Raw genomic sequence first — 19,552 nt, 5'->3', positions numbered from 1 at the left:
CCCGCTCCGGGGTGTGCACCGGGAGAAGGGGTGATGGGGCAGCTCCTGGCACCCTGCCTGTGGGACGAAGCCCCACCGTCCTGGCGGGGCTCCCTGCTCCCACCAGCACCCCTCGGGATCCCCAGGGACCCGCTCCAGTGGCAGCGACAGTACCGGCTGTGCGGGCAGGGCAAAGGCAGAGCCATGGTGGTGATGGGCCGTGGGCTGGGCAGCGTGGCTGCAGCAGCATCCCGTCTCCCACCCGTCCCCTGGACTTCTCTGTTGCACTGGTACTGGTTGGGCTGGACACGGCGGCAGTGCTGCTGCTCGCTCACCTCCCCTGCCTGCCCCGTCCCTTTCTGGCAGCTGCCCGCAGCCCTACAGTCTGCCCAGGCTAGTCCAGGCGATGAGGCTGTTGCGTCTGCTGAGCCACCCCCCGGGGCTCCCAGCCATCTCCCTCACTGCACTTCGGCGTCTCTGGCTGTGACGGGACCCTCCGTCCATGTTGCAGAGAGGAGCAGGCACCAGCCTGGCCATGCCCGGCATCTAGCGCAGCCGGCAGGAGGGGTGCCGAGAGCATCTCTGCCCTGTCGCATCCCCAGGTCCAGCTGGGTGTCCCCAGGCACCCCAGCCCCAGCAGGCAGGAGTCCTGCTGCCCGCTCCCCCTGCCGCCGTCCTTTCCTCCTTCCTCCTCGACGGAAGCGCCAGTGTTGGAGCCTGCGGTTTACTGGGCTCCTGTGGGGACCCACCTCCCATTCCCATTCCCAGTCCCACCCAGAGAGCCCCAGAGAGGGCGGTCCTAAGCCACCAACTTCTGTGGGAACTTGTCACCATCACCTTGTCCCCGAGCCAGGCCAGAGGTCCCGTACCAGCCCCAGAGCAAGGGGCCAGCTTGCATCCTCCCTGCACCTCGCCAGTGCCCCAGCCCTGACTTTATTTTGCATGGCGACTTTCAGGCGAGCTGTAAAACACTCGGACGAGTTAAATAATACACGACAGTGTACGGTATAAATTACAGGAAGCCAGCGGTGGAGCGACATTGTATGCTGAATAAATTAAAGGCTGCGTGACTTACAGGCAAGATTGATCTCCTGCCGAGCATTTTGTTTAGTGACGTGCTTGTCATAAGAGAGAGCTAATTACGGGCGCGGAGGCACGCGGCTCCGACGCTGGGGAGTACGGTGCAAACTGGGTTCCCGAATGTCAGCGGGGTCCCCGCACTTCCAGGATTTGCTCCTTCTGAGGCCGGCCCCGTGCCAGGCGCCCCTTAGCTGGGTGCCAGCTGTGGCCCCGGGGCCATCCAGCTCCATCCCAGCCCAGGGCAAAGGACCGTGCTGCCACGGGGAGCTGCCAGGGTCTGAAAGCGGACGCCCTGGCGAGGGAGACGCAGCCGGCCGGTGGCTCTGGGGTCTGCCCCGGGCGAGGACTGGCGCTGGGGCTGCCTCGGCGGTAGGCTCACAGGGGGATGGAGGTGCCCCAACCCGAGCCTGTTCCCGATGGAGCAGAGCCATGCAGGAGCAGAGCCATGCAGGAGCAGAGCCATGCAGGAGCGCGTCCTCTGCTCCTGTGGCTGGTCGGAGCCGGCACTGCCTCCCCCGTCCTCGAGCCCTAGCACCGCTCACAAGGTGACACAGGGACCCCGCTGGTGCGCGGGGACCCCGGGCTGGCTGAGCAGCGGAGCGGAGAGCCGCCGGGCTGATTTGGGGGCTGAATAGTACAAAAAGGCAAATCCTTGCTGGAAATTAGGTAGGGATCTTGTAATAGCAGGATATTGCCATGAGCCACCAAGGGAGGAGGGAGTCTTCTTGAGGGCACGGTTTGGGCTGGGTAATTTTAGGAAGACGTGCTTTACCCGTGGGAACGCGGGAGTCGGGTGAGAGGCTGGGGTGCAGCTGGGTGCCCGGCTGCCGACTTTGACCGCCAAACCCGGGGCCAAGTTTGGAAGCTCGTCCTGCCGGGCTCTTCCTGTGGGCAGCAGAGCAGGGACGGCTCCCGCGCGGCGTCACCCCTGCCGGGAGGTCTGTCCCCACCGCCCGCACGGCCGAGCGATGCCAAGCAGCCGGCGTGCAGCCGGCGAGGCCACGGCAGAGGCTGCGCCACGGGGCCGGCGGAGGGGAGACCTCCCTGGGCTGCGGCGAGGGTGCTGGTGGCTGGAGGCCGTGCTTGGGCGCGGGCTGGCCAGCGGGATGCGCTCCCCTCCGGCTCGGCCGGCTCGGCGGCTGTCTGTCACTCGGCGGGATTATGAGTAGTGAGCGTAATGCATCGGCGTATGAATAGGGTTGTCTGGCTGATGGTGATGTATCGTTTTTCATTACTGCCTCTCAAGCCCTCCCTGCTCCACGTGTGGAAATTCTATTTATTCCCTAATTTGTAAAAATTCCCTCCTTATCTGATACCAATCAGGGAGGGGTAATTGGCTCTCCAGGGCTAGCGGCTGGGGTCCTGATGAAGAGATATGTGTGTCTGCTCCGGCTGTCCAGGCACCCTGCCCTGCTGCACCAGCGACACGGGCCACAATTAATAATGATTTGCAAATGGCAGACAAGCAATAACGCAGAAAGATGTCCAGCCAGCCTCCTGCCCGCCCCTTAATTTCCTTCTGTAATATAAATGGCACGGGAACGAAAATCCAGCGCTATAAATTCTGAAATTAGTTATTCACCGTAATAAATGGTTCCCTTTTTGGTGCGCGTCCCCCCCATCCTTCTCCCCTGACCCCCCCACTCCCTCCTCCCCTCCCGCCCCCCTCGCCCGCTACCTACTTCATTTGAGTCCTAATATGCAAATGCTGTAATTTAACGGGATGGTGAAGTTGATTTTCATGTTAACTTAATTACTTTGATTTATGAAGGGCTGGGATGGAGACACGGCTCCATCCTTACCCACCTCCCACCCTCGCCCCTCTGCGGTCCCACTGACCCGCCGCCTCGCTTCCCTTTCTTTCCTCAGTCCTCCCTTCCTCTTCTTCCCCAAGTTTAGTGTTTTATTAGCTGCCTTTAAGTGGACATAAGTCCTCGCGACAATCGCATGATGCGGAGGACAAATTCCCCGTCCTGCCTTGTTTAATCGTGCCTGGATAATGGATGTATAATTGACTCATTTGAATGCTTTTGCCTACAGGAGTGCAGAGCATTAAATGTTTGATTGCCTTAATTTCCAAACAGATCATTATCCCCTTCTTACCCGCTCTTAATAAACACTTTATGAGGATTTTTTTTTGTAAAGGAAAAAAAATCTCCACTCCTCGTACTTCTCTGAAGTGATAAACTCTAATTAAGTCTAATATTTAAAAATATGGTAATGGTGACTTGTTTGAATAAGTGGCCTGCATTTCCATAATTTCATTATTACGTAAAACACGCTAATTATTTGAAGTGTGCTTATTACTAAAAGAGAAATCTCCTTCTAATAAAGATGAAATTGGCTTTTTTCCCTGTATTGCCGTGCACGCCGCTCCCCTTCCCTCCCGGCCAGCGAGTGGCTGTGGCCGGGAGCGGGGCGATGGCGGCGCTCGCTTTGTTTGCCCGGGGATGCTGCTGGCCTGCAAGGATGCTGGATGTGCGGGGACAGTCACGGGGGCTGGGGGACAAACCGAGGGCTCTGGGCACCCTGTGCCACCCTCGGCCCCAGCAATGTTGATGCCCTTCGGGCTCGTGGGCTCCAGGAGCTGTTGGGGATGGTGTGAGAGAGCTCAGCCCCAGCTGCCCGTCCCCTCCAGCTGGGATGCCCCTCATCTCGGGGTCCCCTGGCATGGCATCGCCTGTGCCAGGCCATCCGGCAGCCTGTGGGGCTGGCGGGCGTCTCAGCAGCCGGGTGTCTTGTGGTGCTGTGTCCCCAGCCACCCAGATCCGCTCACCCTTCTTCCAGTCCCCAGCGCAGGGGACAGGAGGAAGCAGCCCGTCACCCATGGGGTGATGGTGGCCAGCCCGGGCAGGAGGAAGCAGGTGCCTGGGGTGGCAGGTTGAGCGCCGGGACAGGTCCCCTCCGCTGCGCTCGTCTGCCTGGCTGCTTCCCCAGGGACACCCGGCAGTGTCACCTCCCTGCAGACCTGGGAACTGCCAGAGACGGGCCCTCCCTGCTCCAGCATCCCTCCTAGGGTGAGCCGGATTTGGGGGCTTCACTGACCCCGGTGTGCAGGGGGTGGGACGGGCATCCTGTCCCCTCGGGACAGGGACAGCAACAGGTATGGGGGGAGACGAGTATTAATTGTGTCCAAACCCTCTTTAGAGCCCGTGCGGGCATTCAGTGGCGGGGCAGGCAGGGGAGGCACTGGGATGAAGTCAATATAAAACTAATTTTCTTTTCTTCGTGAAGAAATGAGGTGTGTGGCAGTAACGTAATTGCAGATAATGAGGTAAGTTATTCTTAATATTCTGCACGTCGCTGTCAGCTCCACCTAATATACCTGCTGGCTGTGCGGGGCATGCGGAGCCCCTCGCTCCACGCACAGGATTATGAGGCCATTCATTTGGGAGCAGACCAGCAGGACCGTCCCCATCGTCCCCACGGCTCCCTTCAGGCTGGGAGCTCTGTGCTCTGCCGTGTCCTTGTCACCACTGGGGCCGGGCATCCCGGTGTCTCCACCTCGCCTGGCATGCCACGGTGGGGATGGATGCAGAGCAGATACAGCTCCCTCCCGGCTCTGGCACAGGCAGGATGAGCGGCCACGAGAGCCTGGCTCTGCGTGCCGGGCAAACGCCGTCACTCCTTGCCCCCGATGGCTGTCCCCTCCCAGGGGTGTGCCCGCTCACGGGGAGCAGCGCAGCCCACTGGGGTGACACAGCACCCAGTGCTCCCCTTTCCAATTGCCGGGGATGCCAGCAGCAGTGCCGGGCTGCGTGGGGACCGCACGGCTCCTGCCGGTCACAAGGCCACCTGCTGTCACCCAGGGTCGGCAGCGGGGAGTCGAAGGGCGGCAGTGGCCGGGCGGCCCTGTTTCCGCTTTGCAGGGGACTGTTATACAAAGGCAGCAGCGATATTATTCATTAACAGGGATCTGCCATTAGAACATTGACAAATGGCCCCTCGTCGCCTGAGCATCAGTTCTTGTACAGCCCATAAAGCATGGGGACAGTTTAAATATGGACCTGCTCAGCTCGGGCCGGGGGTGATCCGTCTTCCCGGCCGTAGCACAGGTGCGGTGGGGCTGCTTCCAAATGAGCACATTTAGGGGGGCCCTGTGCTCCCCCAGCCACCCACAGCCCGCCCGGGCGGCCGCTGGGATTGAAAAGCTCACTCCTTGCACCGCAAGCGTCTCGGCCCAGCGCACGGCAGTCGCGGCAGCGCTCGGCCCTGCGAGCCCCCGTGGCGGTGGCGTCCGGGCAGTCTGGTCCCGTGGGGAGGCGGGAGAGATGGGGGAAATGCTGGCAGGGCGGGGTGCGTGGGGACGCGGCCCCTTCCCTTCTCCCTGGTGCCAGCGGTGGGTGCGGAGGTGATGCTCTCCCCGAGGGAGCATCGCTCTTCCTGGCAGCCCCTTCCCGTGGCGTGGCCGCATCGTGCCCGGGCTGCGGGCCAGCCTCCTGCTGACAAAATCCTTGAGCTCGTCCTGGGTTCACAGCGGTGCCACTTTGCAGTGGCCGGAGGGAGGGTGCACGCCGGGCGGTGAGCCCAGCGCCGCGTCCTGAGGAGTTTCTGCCTCTGTCCCGACAGAGGAGCTCGGTGGGAATGTCCGTCCCCCTCCAAGGACAAGGGCAGCCAGCGATGCTGAACGGCGGCAAACTCCAGCCCTAATTAAAAGAGGGCTCCTGTCACCCCACACGTGTGCACGTGCCGCTGTCCTTGGCTGTCGCTGCGGTGAGAGCTTGGCAAGACGCGGAGAGGGCCGGGACGTGGGTGCCGAGGTGGTGCGGTGTTGCAGTGGGTAATGCTAAAACACCGGGCGGGAGGGTTAAAAGCCGGCAGGGCTAAGCCAGCCAGGGCGAGGGGAGTCGGGGCGGCACATCACCCCGCGCTGCACTGGCAGCCCGGCCAAGGAGGGTCCCGGAGGCAGCCGGAACCCAGCGCCTGAGGGCGAGCTCGACCCCGGCCGTCCTGGGGCTGCCGCGGGGGGACACAGGGCGATGCTCGGAAGCGGCACGACAAGGCGAGGGGCAGGGAGGCAGGGCAGAGCCGCTGCTCCCTTTGCAGGATAACCCCAGGCTGACCCCTTTCACACACACCGCACAACACCCCTAAATCAATTGCATCTTATTATTACAATATCAATATACAATATTCCTACAATAACACCATTGATTTTCTACTCAGAGGCTGCACCTAAGTCTGTTTTAAAGAGGAGGGAGTTAATAGTGCCCTCATTAAAAATCTATAGATTACCCCCCACCCCCAAAAAAGAAAAAGCAGTTTATATTCATTAGGGCTATTGAATATAAAGTAATATGTTTGTGTAGGACATTGGAGTAATGTGATAATCCGTCCGCATATCAGGGAGAAATCCACTTAGCAACCCTGTCAGCTTGACAAGAAAAATGTGCCCATAAAGTCGGGAATACATTGAGGGAGCGAGCACGAGGAGAGCGGGGGCGCGCGTACGTGTGCGCGCCTGCGCGGCACCCAGGGAGCCGTGCCGGCCGGCAGCGCGGGGCCGCCTTCACCCCGTCCCCTTGCTCAGGCCTGGGGACACAGGCGGGCACCCCAACCGCCCCGGAGGCGTCTGGGACCGGGGCAAGCCGCGTGCGCTGCGATAGGGATCATGGGGGGCTCCGCACCCCGCCAGCCTCCGCGGCCGCAGGCAGGGTCGCCCTGACGGGACGGGGCTGGCGGTGCCAGCCTGGGTGCTGGGGCAGCCCCGCCGCGGCCGCGTGCCCCCGGGGAGCCGGGCTGGGGGGCACGGGGTGGGCAGGGCTGCCCGCGCGCCCCACCTGCCTCGGAGCCCGCTCGTCCCCCGCCCCGTGATCACCTTTGCGATGGATTAAGCACTGAAAGAGCAGCAAAGCAATCCCGTTCGCGCTCTCTTAGGCTGTCAATTGCCATTTTTGTAATAGAAATTCCTTTCACAAGGTAACGACGGCCAGATTTAGAGGATTTCATATTGCTAATAATTCCCCAAACAGCCATCTGACTGTGTTGTTTTAAAAGCCGCTTAGTTTTTTGCTTTGGAGTTTATGAAAATCTCCCACTCTAATATCCCGAGAGCCAGCCTATAATTGTGTTATTAAATCAATCGGAGCGGATTACATTGTAAAATCAATAGATGGCTGTAATTGCATATTAGAAAGTTGTTCTGCTGTTGTTGATTTTTTTTTACATGGATAATTATAATAAGCATGTTTACCTTAGTGCTGATTTGGAATGAGTCTCACTAAATGACTTATGACGAGCTTGGCGCTCCCGCTGCCAGGGGGCCGTGGCATCATTTGGGACGGCAAGGACGGTGCTGCCGGCACCGGCGTGCGGGTGGCACCGATCCGCCGGGGTCCCACTGGCTTTGCAGGGTGGTAGCCCAGAGCCCAGCACAGCTCCCAGCGCCGGCACCCGGTGCGAGAGCACATCAGGGCTTTGGGGAGACGGCTGGTGGGGTTTAGGAAGCAGCTGGTGGTCGCGGAGGGTCTCCCCAGGGACCAGCTCGGGGGTCCCAGGAGGTGCTGTGGGGTCTCGCTGCCAGTTTGGCTGCTCCCCAGGTCTCTGCACAGTTTCCCTTTCAGCAATATGGAGCAATAGCCAAGTCCCGGTGGCCCACACCAGCCCGGGGCGATGCTGCGTGCAGGGAGGTGGGATGCGGGATGCCTGGGAGCGGTGAAGGGCAGTGGCCGGGGCTGTGCTTTCAAATCCAAGCCGCTCACCTGCGCCCACCTGATGCAGCTCAGAGGCCAGGATTTGCTTTGCTGTTACTTTTCGGGGGGACCAGGCCAGGGCTGGCGGTGGGGTGGGGGTACTTTGGCTGCAAACACTTGCACTCCCCCTGCTTTGGTTTTCCCAGATTTCAAGCCACTGTTTCCCTGCTAGGTCCCACTGGAAGCTGGCTCCAGGGCCAGGTCCGGTGCTGGTTTTGCAGGAGCTCAGCTGGCCAGGGGGTGAGATGGATGGAGCAGGGGGGTCTAAGGACGGCACGGGGCTTGCTTGAGCGGGAACAAGTGGCAGCAGGAACTGGCACTGTGGCTTGGCCACGCAGGACACCCGTCATCTCCAGGGCCCTTACAGAGCCATCGGTGCCACCTTGGCCAACGGAGAGGACAGAGGCACAGAGACGGGCTCGTCTCTGCCCCCGCACCAGCCGGTGGGGCTGGGGACACCGCTCCTTCGTCAGGCTGTCCTCATGCCCGGCTGCCTTCCCTGGCCTGGCACACCGGCGAGGGGAAGGGGTGCCATGAGAGGGCCTGGGGGACGCTCGGGCGGCACATGGCTCTGACGGGGACGTTACCTCTCCCGCTGCCGGCCATCAGCCAGGAGGGTCCCCGGCAGCTCATGGCGGTCCCCCGGGGAGCTGCGCGCAGGGGAAGCCCCCTGCACCTCCGACCGATGGGCGACGGCTTTGCCACCGGGTCACCGGGCGCGGGGGGGCTGGGCAGGGCTGCTGGTCTGGCAGGGAGCGGCAAGGCGGCCTGGCAGCCCCGTCCCTGCAGGCAGGCGCCTGGCAGCAGGGCAGCGCTGCCCGTCTGCGCGGGGCCCTCAATCCGGCACGCGGCACTGTCAGCAGGCAGCCTGCTGTCTCCTAGACAGTGAAATATGGCCACAATTAGCCCGGATACAGTTCAATTATGATAAACAGCGTTTGCACCCTTTAAGCCGTGATTAAAAGGCCTCCTCCCGTTGATAGAGAGACCTAATTTCACATTATTATCGCTGTAGCTTGATTATAAAGCACTCCCTGGATTTACAGTTGGGAGATGGATGTGGAGGCTTCTTTATCATTTACACATCAGTAATGATGCAGCCTTCCCTCCACCACAACATCCATCCAGCGGTGGCGGGGAGAGGGGGGCCCTGCCTGCGCCCCCCCCTCCCGGGGCACCCTCTCCCCGTGTCAGCCGGGCCCCGCTGCCACACGCAAGTGGGCAAAGTCACCCTTACGGTAACAGCTTGATAAATGGGCGGGCGGTAATGAAATGGAGACATCAAGGCGTGGGGCGAGGAAGAAAGAGTGGTAATCGGAACGAGTGGAGCTGTCCCGAAACGGAGGGGAGCGGGAAGAAGGATCGCCTCTGCGCCGTGTGCTGTCAAGGGAGAAATTACACATTTACTCTTGCTTTTTCTTAAGGAGACGGCCCTCATAGATCAAAACATGGATTTACAAGCCAATTTTCAACATGAAATATAGACACCGGGAATCAATTTAAGCCCAGCTTCTATTTTAGCAAACGGTGCCTGCATTTAGTCCCAGGTAAATAACACCAGCCGGAGCCTTCCCCCTCCCCGGCTCGCTGCCCCGCCACCGCTCGCTCTGGCGGCTGCGGTGCCGCCAGCCGGCCCCCGGCACCCGCTTCGACCGCGGCCCCGCACCAGGGACGGCTGCAGCTCACCGGCCCGGCCACCCGCTGCCTGCCAGCCTGGGGCCGGTGGGCACGGGGCAGCACCGAGGGCTGGCTCTGGGGGGGATGGGGACGATGCTGAACCACGGTGGCAAGCAGAGCGAGCCAGGTGCCACATAGCCCCTGCCTGCGGAGGGCGAGGGGACGGAGAGGACCCTTGCTTGGCTGCCAGCAGCTCCGGCATCACCTGCCATCCCCATCCCGGTGTGGGGACAGCCCCTTTGCTGGCCAGTGCCACTGAGGGACAGGGGTGCTGGAAGCGGAGCCTGGGGTGACCGGCACTGGGCTTGCAGGGAAGCAGCCGCCGGCCAAGAGCTGGGGGCCAGCATGGGTCCAGCTTGGAACACTGCCTTCCCCATCCACCGGCTCCCGATGGGCTGTAGGGAAAGAACTGGCCTGGAGGAACCAGGGATGTGTCAGCCAGCAGCCTGGGCGATGCCACTGCCCCAGGCAAGCCGCCGGGTCCTGGGCATGGCTCCATCCCAGCGCAGCACGGGGCCGTACCGGGATGCAGGTCGCCAGTGCCGGGGAGCCGGGGACCCTGTACTCACCCCACACCACTGCAGGGCACTTGGGACAGAGTGCCTGGACTGGCGGGGATACAGGGGCTGTGCCCGGAGCTGCACAGCCCCCCACGTCCCCCAAAGGAATGCGGGGGGCCCTGCAGCTCCGGGCACAGCCCCGGTGTGGGACTCGGAGCTTGATCTAACAGCTCCCGGTTGGATCGTGGCTCTAACCCGGCATCCCTGTGCTCTCTCCGCAGATGACTGTAAGAACATCGCCAACATCATGAAGACACTGGCCCATAGAGGCTTCATCTTCAAGCAGACCTCCAAACCCTTTTGATCCCCAAGGCAAGCCAGGCAAGGGCTGCATGCGCCCGGCGCCGGCGAGGCGGGGAGGACGGGCTCCAGCATTAAAAAAAAACGGCAACCGAGGCCAGAGGAACCGACACAAAAAATCTCAATTTCAGCTGTTAACTCCAGTAGAGGTTGTATATATGGGAAGGCAAATCTGTGTAGACCTGATGTGACTCCCTCTCTGGGCTGCTCCGGACATTATGCCATGCTAGCGGACAGCCGCGTAGGGCGCTTGCACCACATTTTAGACTCGTAGTTTGTTCTTTTTCTTTGGCTCCCGATTTCCGTCCCTCCCTCCATATCCTACCCCGTCCTCCCTCTCCCGCCCCATAGCCAGAGCATCCCCCATCTCCTCCCCGGCATGGGCCGTCCCCACCTTCCCTTCTTCTTTCTTTTCTCTGGTTTTATGTTTTCAGGCCTCGATGGCTGCTGCAGCGAGGCCGGTGCGTGCCCACGCCCGGGCAGCGCTCACGGAGGCTCAGCAGTGTCGAGACGGCCCCTCGCCCTCCCCGCCAGCCCCCCCGCCTCTCCCCCGAGCGCCTTTTCCCCTTTTTGAGTCAACACTAACCCCTCTCTGACTCCTGTATGTGACAAACGCGATCCGTCTCTTTATGTTCAAGGTGAAGTGCCTGTATTCTCCGCTGCAGAGCCCCTGGCAGCCCCACCGCGGGCTGCGGGGCCCCGGAGGGCTCCCTTCAGTGGGGTGGGGGCCCGGCGGGCGGGCGGGCGGGCGGCAGGAGGGAGGTGACAGTGTCCGCGTGGAGCCGCGTCCCATCCCATCCCCGTCTGCTCGTGCCTCTTGCGGGGCTGGGTGGGATGCCCGACCCTGCCCCGGCCCCGCCGACCAATTCCAGCTCCACCAGGGCCAGCCTCGCCGCAGCACCGCGTCCATTGCCGGCGGTGGACGTGCCAGCGTGCGCTGGCCCCCGGCCCGAGGTACCCAAGCAGGGGAGCTGCAGATTGCCCCAGGCCCCCGACTCCGCTCCCCTCTGTCCCCATCCGGCCTCCCTCAGTTCCTGAGCTGAGGCTTGGCCCCCCCCCATATGCCCACGGTCCCCGCGGGCCGTGCCGTGCCCCTCGCAGGTCCCCGTGGACGCTCAGCAGCAGCTGGCTTGTTGCCTGAGAGAGTTGCCGAGCACATCCCCTCCGGCTGGCTGGGCTCCCGGCTGGCCAGGGCAGTTGGGGGCAGCCATGGGGCAGGCTGAGGGCGCGCGTCCCCCCGGTGTCACCCAGCCCCGGGGCCCTGCTGAATGGAGCCCTCGTCCGGGCGCTGACCTGCAGGGAGGCTGCAGCCCCGGGCCCGTGCGTGCATGGCCTGGAGCGAAGCCGGTGACGGCAGCCAGAAGGGCAATACAGGCACTGAACTTGGCGGTACATGACTGCATGGTGTGTGGTGTTCCAGTTAAACCAACCGATAATGCAAACCCAGCATTTTCATTGTCTAGTTATTCCAATCCTTGCTGTAAATGTGCCACATGAATAAAGTTTGGGGGTAAAGGAGCCCAGGCTATGCCCATGCATGTGCGAGTGCGTGCGGAGCGGTGGAGGCAGGGGTGTGCCACCTGGGTACGTGGGAGCAGGGTGCCCCACCAGTGGGGCTGCCGTCACCGGGGTATGGCACCCCAGCATGTCCATGCTCCCCAAAAAGGCAAACTTTTCAGCTGTGAAAGGGAGGTTCGGGTGTTCCCTGCTGCTGGGAGCACTGCCCTGCTCTCCAGCCCAGCAGTCTCCCCCCACCTCGGCTTTGCTGGTGCCCCAGGATGGCTCTGCCCCGAGGATGCCACCAGCCCGTCCCAGCTGGGCTGCACCCACAGGTGGGCCCCAGCACAGCCTTCTGCCCAGTGCGGGGTGACAGCCACCACCACGTCCCACTGGCATCTGCCATCCCGCCTGCAGCCTGGCACGCTGCACCCACATGGCTGCTACCGCACTTATCTCCGCTACAGGCTGGAGCCGGCGCGGCTCTACCCAGCGCGCGGGGGCACCCGCTCTGCCCCAGGCAGCAGAGCCAGCGTGAGCACAGCACCGTGATGCGCGGGAGCCGTACCGAGCCGTGCTGGAAACACCACCACGTCCAGGTGCCCGAGGGACCCTGCCCAGCGCCGCGGTGCCGCGGGGTGACAGGGACGCGGCCGTCCAGCTGGCACAGAGTGGGCAGCTCCCGGAGGGAAGGGGCAGCCCCAGCCCGCTTGCTCCACGCAAAGGTCACGGGGGTTTTAATGGCTCCCTCTGTGCAGCCCCTGATCAGCTTTATTGACCTATTTTCGATGGAGTCGTCTAATTAGTTTTCTATGAAAACTAAGAACTTGGCCTTTGCCCTTTACTCCTGCAGGCGAGAATGTGACTCAGAAGACGTTGTCACAGTGGATCGATCGCCAGTTACACTTGAAAGCGTGGAGGGGACACAGGGTGGGCGGCCCAGAGCAGGACACGCAGCCAGGGCCACCTGTGCCCGCGGTGGCTGCAGAACCCAGGCTCCTATCGCTGGCATCGGCGATGCCTCAGCCACTCCAAGGCCCTGCAAAACATGGGGCGCAGGGACCAGGGGCCCCTCTCACCACAGACCGAAGCCAGAGGCGTCCGCCTGCCTTGGGCAGGGCAGCAGGAGGAGGAACTGGGCCTGACAGCCAGTGCTGGGGACAACACGAGTGTTTCCCGGCAGGGCCATCCTCTCACCCAGGCGAGGCGGCGCTTGCAGGTGTGGGGCACGCAAGAACCGACGGAGGAGAGCAGCTACGCAGGGGCTGGGCACGGGGGACGCTGGAGGGAGCTCCCCAGCCCGGTGCAAGCGGTGCTGCAGCAGCCCGGAGCAGGGTCTGGCAGCCTTTGCACCAACCTCCCACTGCAGCCCTGCGACCGAGGCGGGCAGGCTCAGGGAGAGCCACCGGCAGCCAGGGCTCCCAGTACAGGTAGCGGCACCCGGCCTGCCTGGGGTGGAGGCGAGACAGCTCGCACCATCTTCTCCCACTCCGCACAGGCTCACCGGGGCTAATGATGACTCTGCTCCAGTATAAGTGATGGGTTCTGTATTTACAGGGAGGCTCACAAAAATCTGGCATGTAAAAAAAAACCCAAAACCAAAAAACCCCCACCAGAACAAACCGCAGCTCACGCAAGCGGCCACGGGGCAGCCATGCACGGCCTTGGGGGAGCAGCGGCTGCGGCAGAGCCCTGCGCAGCCCCGGGGCCCCCCTCCAGCACCTGCTGCAGGTGCCTGGAGGTCGCACTGCTCCGGAGGTCAGATGGGGCTGGGGCTGCGGCGCTGGGCAGGGGATGGCTCCCGCTGTTCTCTGGAGCACAGCGGTGTTTGCCCCAGCAGGGCCCCCATCCTGCCCCATCTCTGCAGGCAGCCAGCTGTCCCTGGGGGCTCCCGGACAGGATGGCACTGACCCTGCACACAGCTCTGCGCCTCCTCCTCGCCCAGCGCAGGGGGCTCACGGCTTCTTCACCTTCTTGATGGAGGAGGAGCTGGAAGCCGACTCCCTTCGCTTTCTCTGCTCCAAGAGGGAGATGGGAAACAAAAGGAAAACCAGGGTCAGCGGGTGGGACCGCTCAGGTGACACGGAAAACGCAACCGCCTGTCCCAGAGTCAGCCACGGGGCCCTGGCGTCACAGCCGGCAGTGCCCAATGGACCACGCTGCAGGCCACGCTGCCCAGCTGAAGGCAGAGCCAGGTCCTTGCATGATGGGAGGGACAGAGCTAATCCAGCAGTGACGAGGGGCTGGGATGGCACCCTTGCGGGGGATGTCACCTCCCAGACACAGACAGGGCTTTGGGAGGATCATCTTTGCAGCACAGGGTCTGGGAGGGAGCAGGAGAATGGGGCTGAGCTCTGCAACAATCCAGCGGTCCCAGGAGCCCTGACCGAGCAAGCTGGTATGCAACGAGCCCTAAGGAGCAGCTCCGCGCTACAGCCAGCTGTGCCGGGGATGCTTGGTGCCTGGAAATGCTCCTCCACCATCCAGACCTGCCATGAACTGGCCCAGGAGCAGAGCAGAAGGCTGACAGAGAACCACAACTCCCCAAAAAACCCACCTCTTTTCTGGGCAGTGCACACCGATACACCTGACCGAGACTGGCGGGCTCTGGTGAGCCTCACCCTTCACTGACAAGGTTTCAGGGCTGAATCCGGCCATAGGAAAGATGGGGCCATTCGCACCAAACGGGGAACGTGACCCTAGCCGTATCGCTGCATCGCAGAGACTCGGTGCTAGGCGCTGCACGGATGCTACGGCCAAGACCGCAGCAGGTTCAGCATCCAAAGCCGAGCTCTGTGCGCAGGCTGCCCCAGGCACGCCAGAGCCACCAGGTACCCCACGCGCCGGGTGCCATAGGGACACGCGGTGCCAGAGCCCTCAGGGCCCCGCTGCACAGCGTGAGACGGGGTCCGCTTTGGGCAGCGCAGGCAGCGGCGGAGGCTGGCACTGCGGCACGCGCTGCACAGGCACGGTGACTGCGGTCGGGTCCCCGCCGTGCCCAGCCCTGCAGCCATCCCCCGTCCCCAAAGGCCTGCAGAGCCACTGCCCCAGCCGGCAAGCACCCAGGGGATGGACAAGGCAGCGCTGACCCGCTCTCCAAAACGAGCCAGGCCTGCCCATCCCCGCTCCCCCAGCCCTGCCGGTCCTGCACGCGTGTGCTCCCGGCAGCAGCGCGCGTGGTGGGAGGCCTCGCTGCCTCCCCCGGCGGGAAGGCGGCCCCCAGGCCCCACTGGGCACTGGGCAGACGGCAAACAGAGCATGGAATTTGCACGGCTAAAAGTTAAATACAACACACACACAGATTTCGTCAGAGGCCCTGGCATGGCTGCCTTCGCAGGATCTGATTAACGGGGAAATAAAAGGGCCAGAGAACCCACACAGCAGTGTGAACAGATGCCCTATAAAAATCAAATACATGGTAATCAAGGGGACCGAAAGGTACATTTAAAAAAACAAAAACCCACCCTGGAAACAAAGGAGCTGGGCTTTGTGGCTTTCCTGGGAGGGCTGCGGAATTAATGGGGAAGAGCACATGTGTTTGATAATCTTTATATGGCAAAAGACCCATCTTTCAAATATGTCACAAATTCATATTAATCACCTTCCTATTGCCTTCTCTGGCGTAGCTATTCCAGTTGCCTTGGGCAAAATTGGGAACTGTCTGGTTAAAAAAAATGTTTTACATTATAATTTACAAGAGCCTACAAGTCTAGTTTCTTTTAATGGAAAGAACGATTTTAAAAAAAAAGAGGAATATATATACACCCTGGTATATATACACTATATATATTAAAATATATATATATATAAAAGACAGATATTGTAACTCCATCTGGAAAGAGAGAATGTTTGATCTTAACAATGTAACTTCTGGCTTTCAAACAGGCTCAGAAAACAAGAAGTCAGCAGGAGTTCAGATAAAGGAAGCTTAAAAGTCAAATAATTCTGACTCTGAACCCGAGACTTCTTAGACTCAAGGTCCTTTCCTTTACCCATTAATGGGCTGACTTGTGAGCTCAGGAACAAAGTGCTGCAATGTGAGGATTTCTGAGAGTCACTCATTACAGATCACTGAGTGGAGTCTGAGTTGCGGAAATCAAAGGATCCAATCTGGAGTAACTGGCTGAACTTCTGCTTGGAACTAATTTGTTCCGAGTTCGGCTCACCTTTCACCTCCCGAAGGCCCCGAGTAAAGTCCCTACCGGGGTCAGCGGCGGACGGCACTGGGGGGATCCCAGCTCGGCTTTTAATGGTCAGCGACGGCACCGCAGCCCCTAGGAGAGGGTGGACAGGCAGCCAGGGCGGGAGGGATGCAGTGGACACGGCAGGGCAGAACCGTGCCGGGCTTCCCGCTGCCCCGTGGGGTCTCGCTGCTGAGACAGGCAGACGCCTCTCCTAACCTGGGGTAAGACACCCTGCTGAGATCTCCCCATCCCCACTGCTGGCCAAGGGGGATGGTGGCAGCCAGCTGTTGCTACAACCAGTATCTCAAGACCCTGGTGTGCTTTGTTCCAATTCCTGGAAAGGAATCCAGGCATGCCGGGCAGGGCTCAGGAGTCAGGACTCCTGGTCCTATTCCTGGCTTTGCCACTCACTCCCTCCAACATCTGGAGCAAGATACTTCTCTCCAGGGAAACAAATCTGGCTTCAGGGGAGCAGCTGGTTTGGAGGCTGAACTAATCCATGCTTAATCCAACATGTGGAGTGCCATGGACAGGCAGTGCTAGACAGCACAAAGGGATTCTCCAACTCAGAGGAATTTGAAGCAGGGAGATTAAATGATTCCCCTAAGGGCCCCCGGCAGCTCAGTGGCAAAGCACACACTTGAACTCAGGAGTTCAAGGCTGGCATGGCAGGGTTAAACCACTGAAGCAGCCTCAGCAAAGGAAGGGCAAGGTGTCAACCTGGCAGCACCCACGGCCAGGGCTGCAAGAGGCAAGGGAGGGAAAGGCCACCACAAAGCACCACTGTGCTTGCTCTACAGAGAGCTGCTTGTTTGCACTACCAATATTGCTATCCCCGCTGCAAGCACCTCAGGGTGGGGGACAAGAGCTGCGCTTGCAGAGGCAGGCTGCTTTCTCAGCACCGTGTCCTGAGCCCACTGCCTCCCACACTGTCCCCATCGCACCAGGGCCTGGGACACCGCAGAGTTATCGCTGTGCAGGGTGGGGACACATGCATGCACCCCACCAGCTGAACAGCCAGCAACTGCCCCAGCCACCCTCCTTCTCAGAGCTGACCCCAGCCCGCTGATCTTCCAGAGGCCAATCTTAGCCATGACACTGAGCAAGAGGCACTGGGGCTGCTCCTGCCAGCTCTGGGCAGGGCAGGGAGCATCACCAACACACAACCTCCACTCAGCCCAGCCCATCCTTGGAAAAGCTGGTTGTGGGCCACAGGCTGCTGGTCTATCCCACCGCCACATTGCCCAGAACTGCAGGAATGGTTCAGGGCAAGCACAGTGCCAGGCCCTGCCTGACTCTCCAACGATACCTGAGCCAGGCAGAACATGGTACAGCAGCCCCATTCCCCTCCTCTCCAAGATACCCCTCCAGCTGGGATGTAATTTTTCCCCCCCTCAAAAGGTAGCATAAAATGGTCACAGTGTGAATGTGCTTGACCTTTTGTCTTGGACTAATCTAATTGTGTCGTCTTTGTGTAATCAGCCGGTAAAGGTCAGTGCTGTATTTAACATGGAGGCCCTTTAGGTACTGAATTTGCCTTGCAGTGAATTAACTTGATTATATTTCTTTCAAATATGTCAGAGACCAGGTCAGTTTAACCCTCTCTGTGCTGCCTGGGCCCACCCCTTTGTTTCCAATTCCAGGAGGTGGCACCGAGGAACAACGTGTCAGAAACACACATGGTCTCCCTCCTCCTGCAGCCATGGCCATCACCACCTCTCCCACCTTCCCAACGAGCAAAATCTCAAGGGAGAGCAAGTGTGTTGTGAATAAGCCCAAAAAGTTTGCAAACCAGGACACTCCGGACCGCAGGGAGGGGTGAGATTTCAAGACTGAATGCAGTTGGGAAAAAAAAAATTCAGAAGACTCCTTTGCAAACATGAACCTGTCTCAGTGGAACGCTTCCTTACGACTCCATATTGTCACAATCAAATAGGACATTACTCAAGTCCAGATTAACGTGTCGCCTCTGCCGTTGACAGATAAGGTGTTCTCAATATCCTGCAATGCATTATACATTTTAGAAAGTAAAGGTCTGTGCTGCTACCAGGGGCAGTATGTCTGAGGCGTCGGGGATGCCACTCTGTGGAGACGGGCAGCTTTTATCAGGCAGTTCAGCTCAGCTGTGCCAGGGGACTGCACAGAGGGGAAAGCAACCTCAGCTGATCCCCAGGCATACCCTTGGCCCTGAGGCAGTGGTGAGGGGCTGGGGAGCCTGCCCTCATGGAGGCAGGGAGGAGAGGCTGGTGATTCGCATCCTGCAGAGGTACATGCACAGGACATTGTCACAGGGCTCGCAATGGAAGAACCCCTAGGTCTGGCTTTCCTTTCTCGGCACTAGAAGTAGGGTATAAAAAACATCCCTTTGCTCTTCAAACACCTCCCTCCTTCCCAAGCCTCCTGCTCCAGGTAGGGCTACTGCTTGACTCCAGGGACTTGGGCAGGTCATGGCTCATCATCTCAAGACTGCTTTCCCCAGTTGCTTCCCTCTGCTGAGCAACCCTTATGGGGCTGTGTATAGAAGGAAAATGCCTCAGGCCTGCAGTTGTACTGGCACCACTGTTGCTGCCCTAGTGCAAGCTCTCGTCACCCAAAGCCTTGATGCTTTGGTCCACAGTGGCACCCACGTCAAGCCATCTGCCTGCATGCAGGATGTAGAAAGCCCTGCTGATCTCACCTATAGCACCAAGAACACTGTCCAGCACAGGAGACAAGCCCAGAGAGCAGCACTGGGACTTGGGGGGAACAGGCGTGCTGTGCTCCCTTGGACGCGCACGCCTGGAGGGAGAGCAGGGCAGCATCCCCAGCGCTTGTCAGGGCATCTGCGTCGGAGACCTGAGTGCTCCCTGTTCTGCCCCCCCAACCTTCCTTCTCACCGAGTTGGGGGTCAGTGGTGCTCCTACTACATCAATGATCTGGTCCTTGGCATCTCCCTTGCCCTCCTCCATGCCGAGCCCTGCCTGGCCATCTGGATGGGTGCCTTCTGCACTGAGGGGGCCAATACTGCCAGCTTTGGCCAGGGCCTCGTAGCGGTGCCGTAACATCTGCAGCTCATATTCACAGTTGGCAAAGGCTTGCTTCAGCTCATACAGCAGCACCAGGTCACTCCGCAGCTCATTGAACATCTGCACGATCTCCTCTGTAGGCATAGGGTTGAGATCTAGGGAGAAAAAGGGGTTCTGTTAAACATCCGGACCTACAACCCTACAACGGAAGATCCCTAGAAAGGTCCTGGCTGCCCATTCACTCCCACAAAGATAAGCCAGGAGCCTCACTCCCATCACATGGATCATTAGCAACCAGTATCCCAAAGGGTTGGAGATGTGAATTTCCAGGCTGTCCTTTGGCTCTGGTCAAGGACTAAGGGTGAACCTGCAAAGTCCAGGACTCAGAAAGTGAAGGATGATGGAAGACGCAGATCAGATGAGATGACTGAACCTTGCTACCCACCAGGTCGTGTGAAGGGGGCTCAGTCTTGGGAACAAGTCCTTGTACACTGCTGCAGAGGGCAGAAGAGCTCCTGCTGTTGCCTACACCTTCACCAACAAGGGGTGGACAGGCTGAGCTCCCTTGTCGCTCCTCC

At 60.3% G+C, this 19,552-nt stretch overlaps 2 protein-coding genes across 7 annotated transcripts in view; one reads left to right on the top strand and one right to left on the bottom strand.

Moving 5' to 3' along the window:
* ERI3 (ERI1 exoribonuclease family member 3) overlaps positions 1 to 11,806 on the top strand; it is a 135,109-nt gene extending 123,303 nt beyond the window's left edge. The window contains exon 8 of the mRNA XM_075508628.1: positions 10,210 to 11,806. Coding sequence (XP_075364743.1) covers positions 10,210 to 10,292 — 83 coding nt within the window. The 3' untranslated portion in view covers positions 10,293 to 11,806. The remainder of the gene's footprint in view (positions 1 to 10,209) is intronic.
* DMAP1 (DNA methyltransferase 1 associated protein 1) overlaps positions 2,922 to 19,552 on the bottom strand; it is a 44,810-nt gene continuing 28,179 nt past the window's right edge. For 3 of the 6 annotated variants that reach the window (XM_075508621.1, XM_075508619.1, XM_075508620.1), the window contains exons 10-11: positions 18,846 to 19,129; positions 2,922 to 9,131 (exon numbers count right to left, since the gene is read on the bottom strand). In XM_075508621.1, coding sequence (XP_075364736.1) covers positions 9,033 to 9,131; positions 18,846 to 19,129 — 383 coding nt within the window. In that variant the 3' untranslated portion in view covers positions 2,922 to 9,032. The other 3 variants (XM_075508617.1, XM_075508618.1, XM_075508616.1) reach the window with 3 other exon arrangements.

The sequence above is a fragment of the Mycteria americana genome, chromosome 7 (genome assembly GCF_035582795.1).
Source record: "Mycteria americana isolate JAX WOST 10 ecotype Jacksonville Zoo and Gardens chromosome 7, USCA_MyAme_1.0, whole genome shotgun sequence".
Taxonomy (NCBI): Eukaryota; Metazoa; Chordata; class Aves; order Ciconiiformes; family Ciconiidae; genus Mycteria; species Mycteria americana.
The sequence above is the reverse complement of the archived record's forward strand: the minus strand, read 5'-3'. Positions and strand labels throughout refer to the sequence as shown.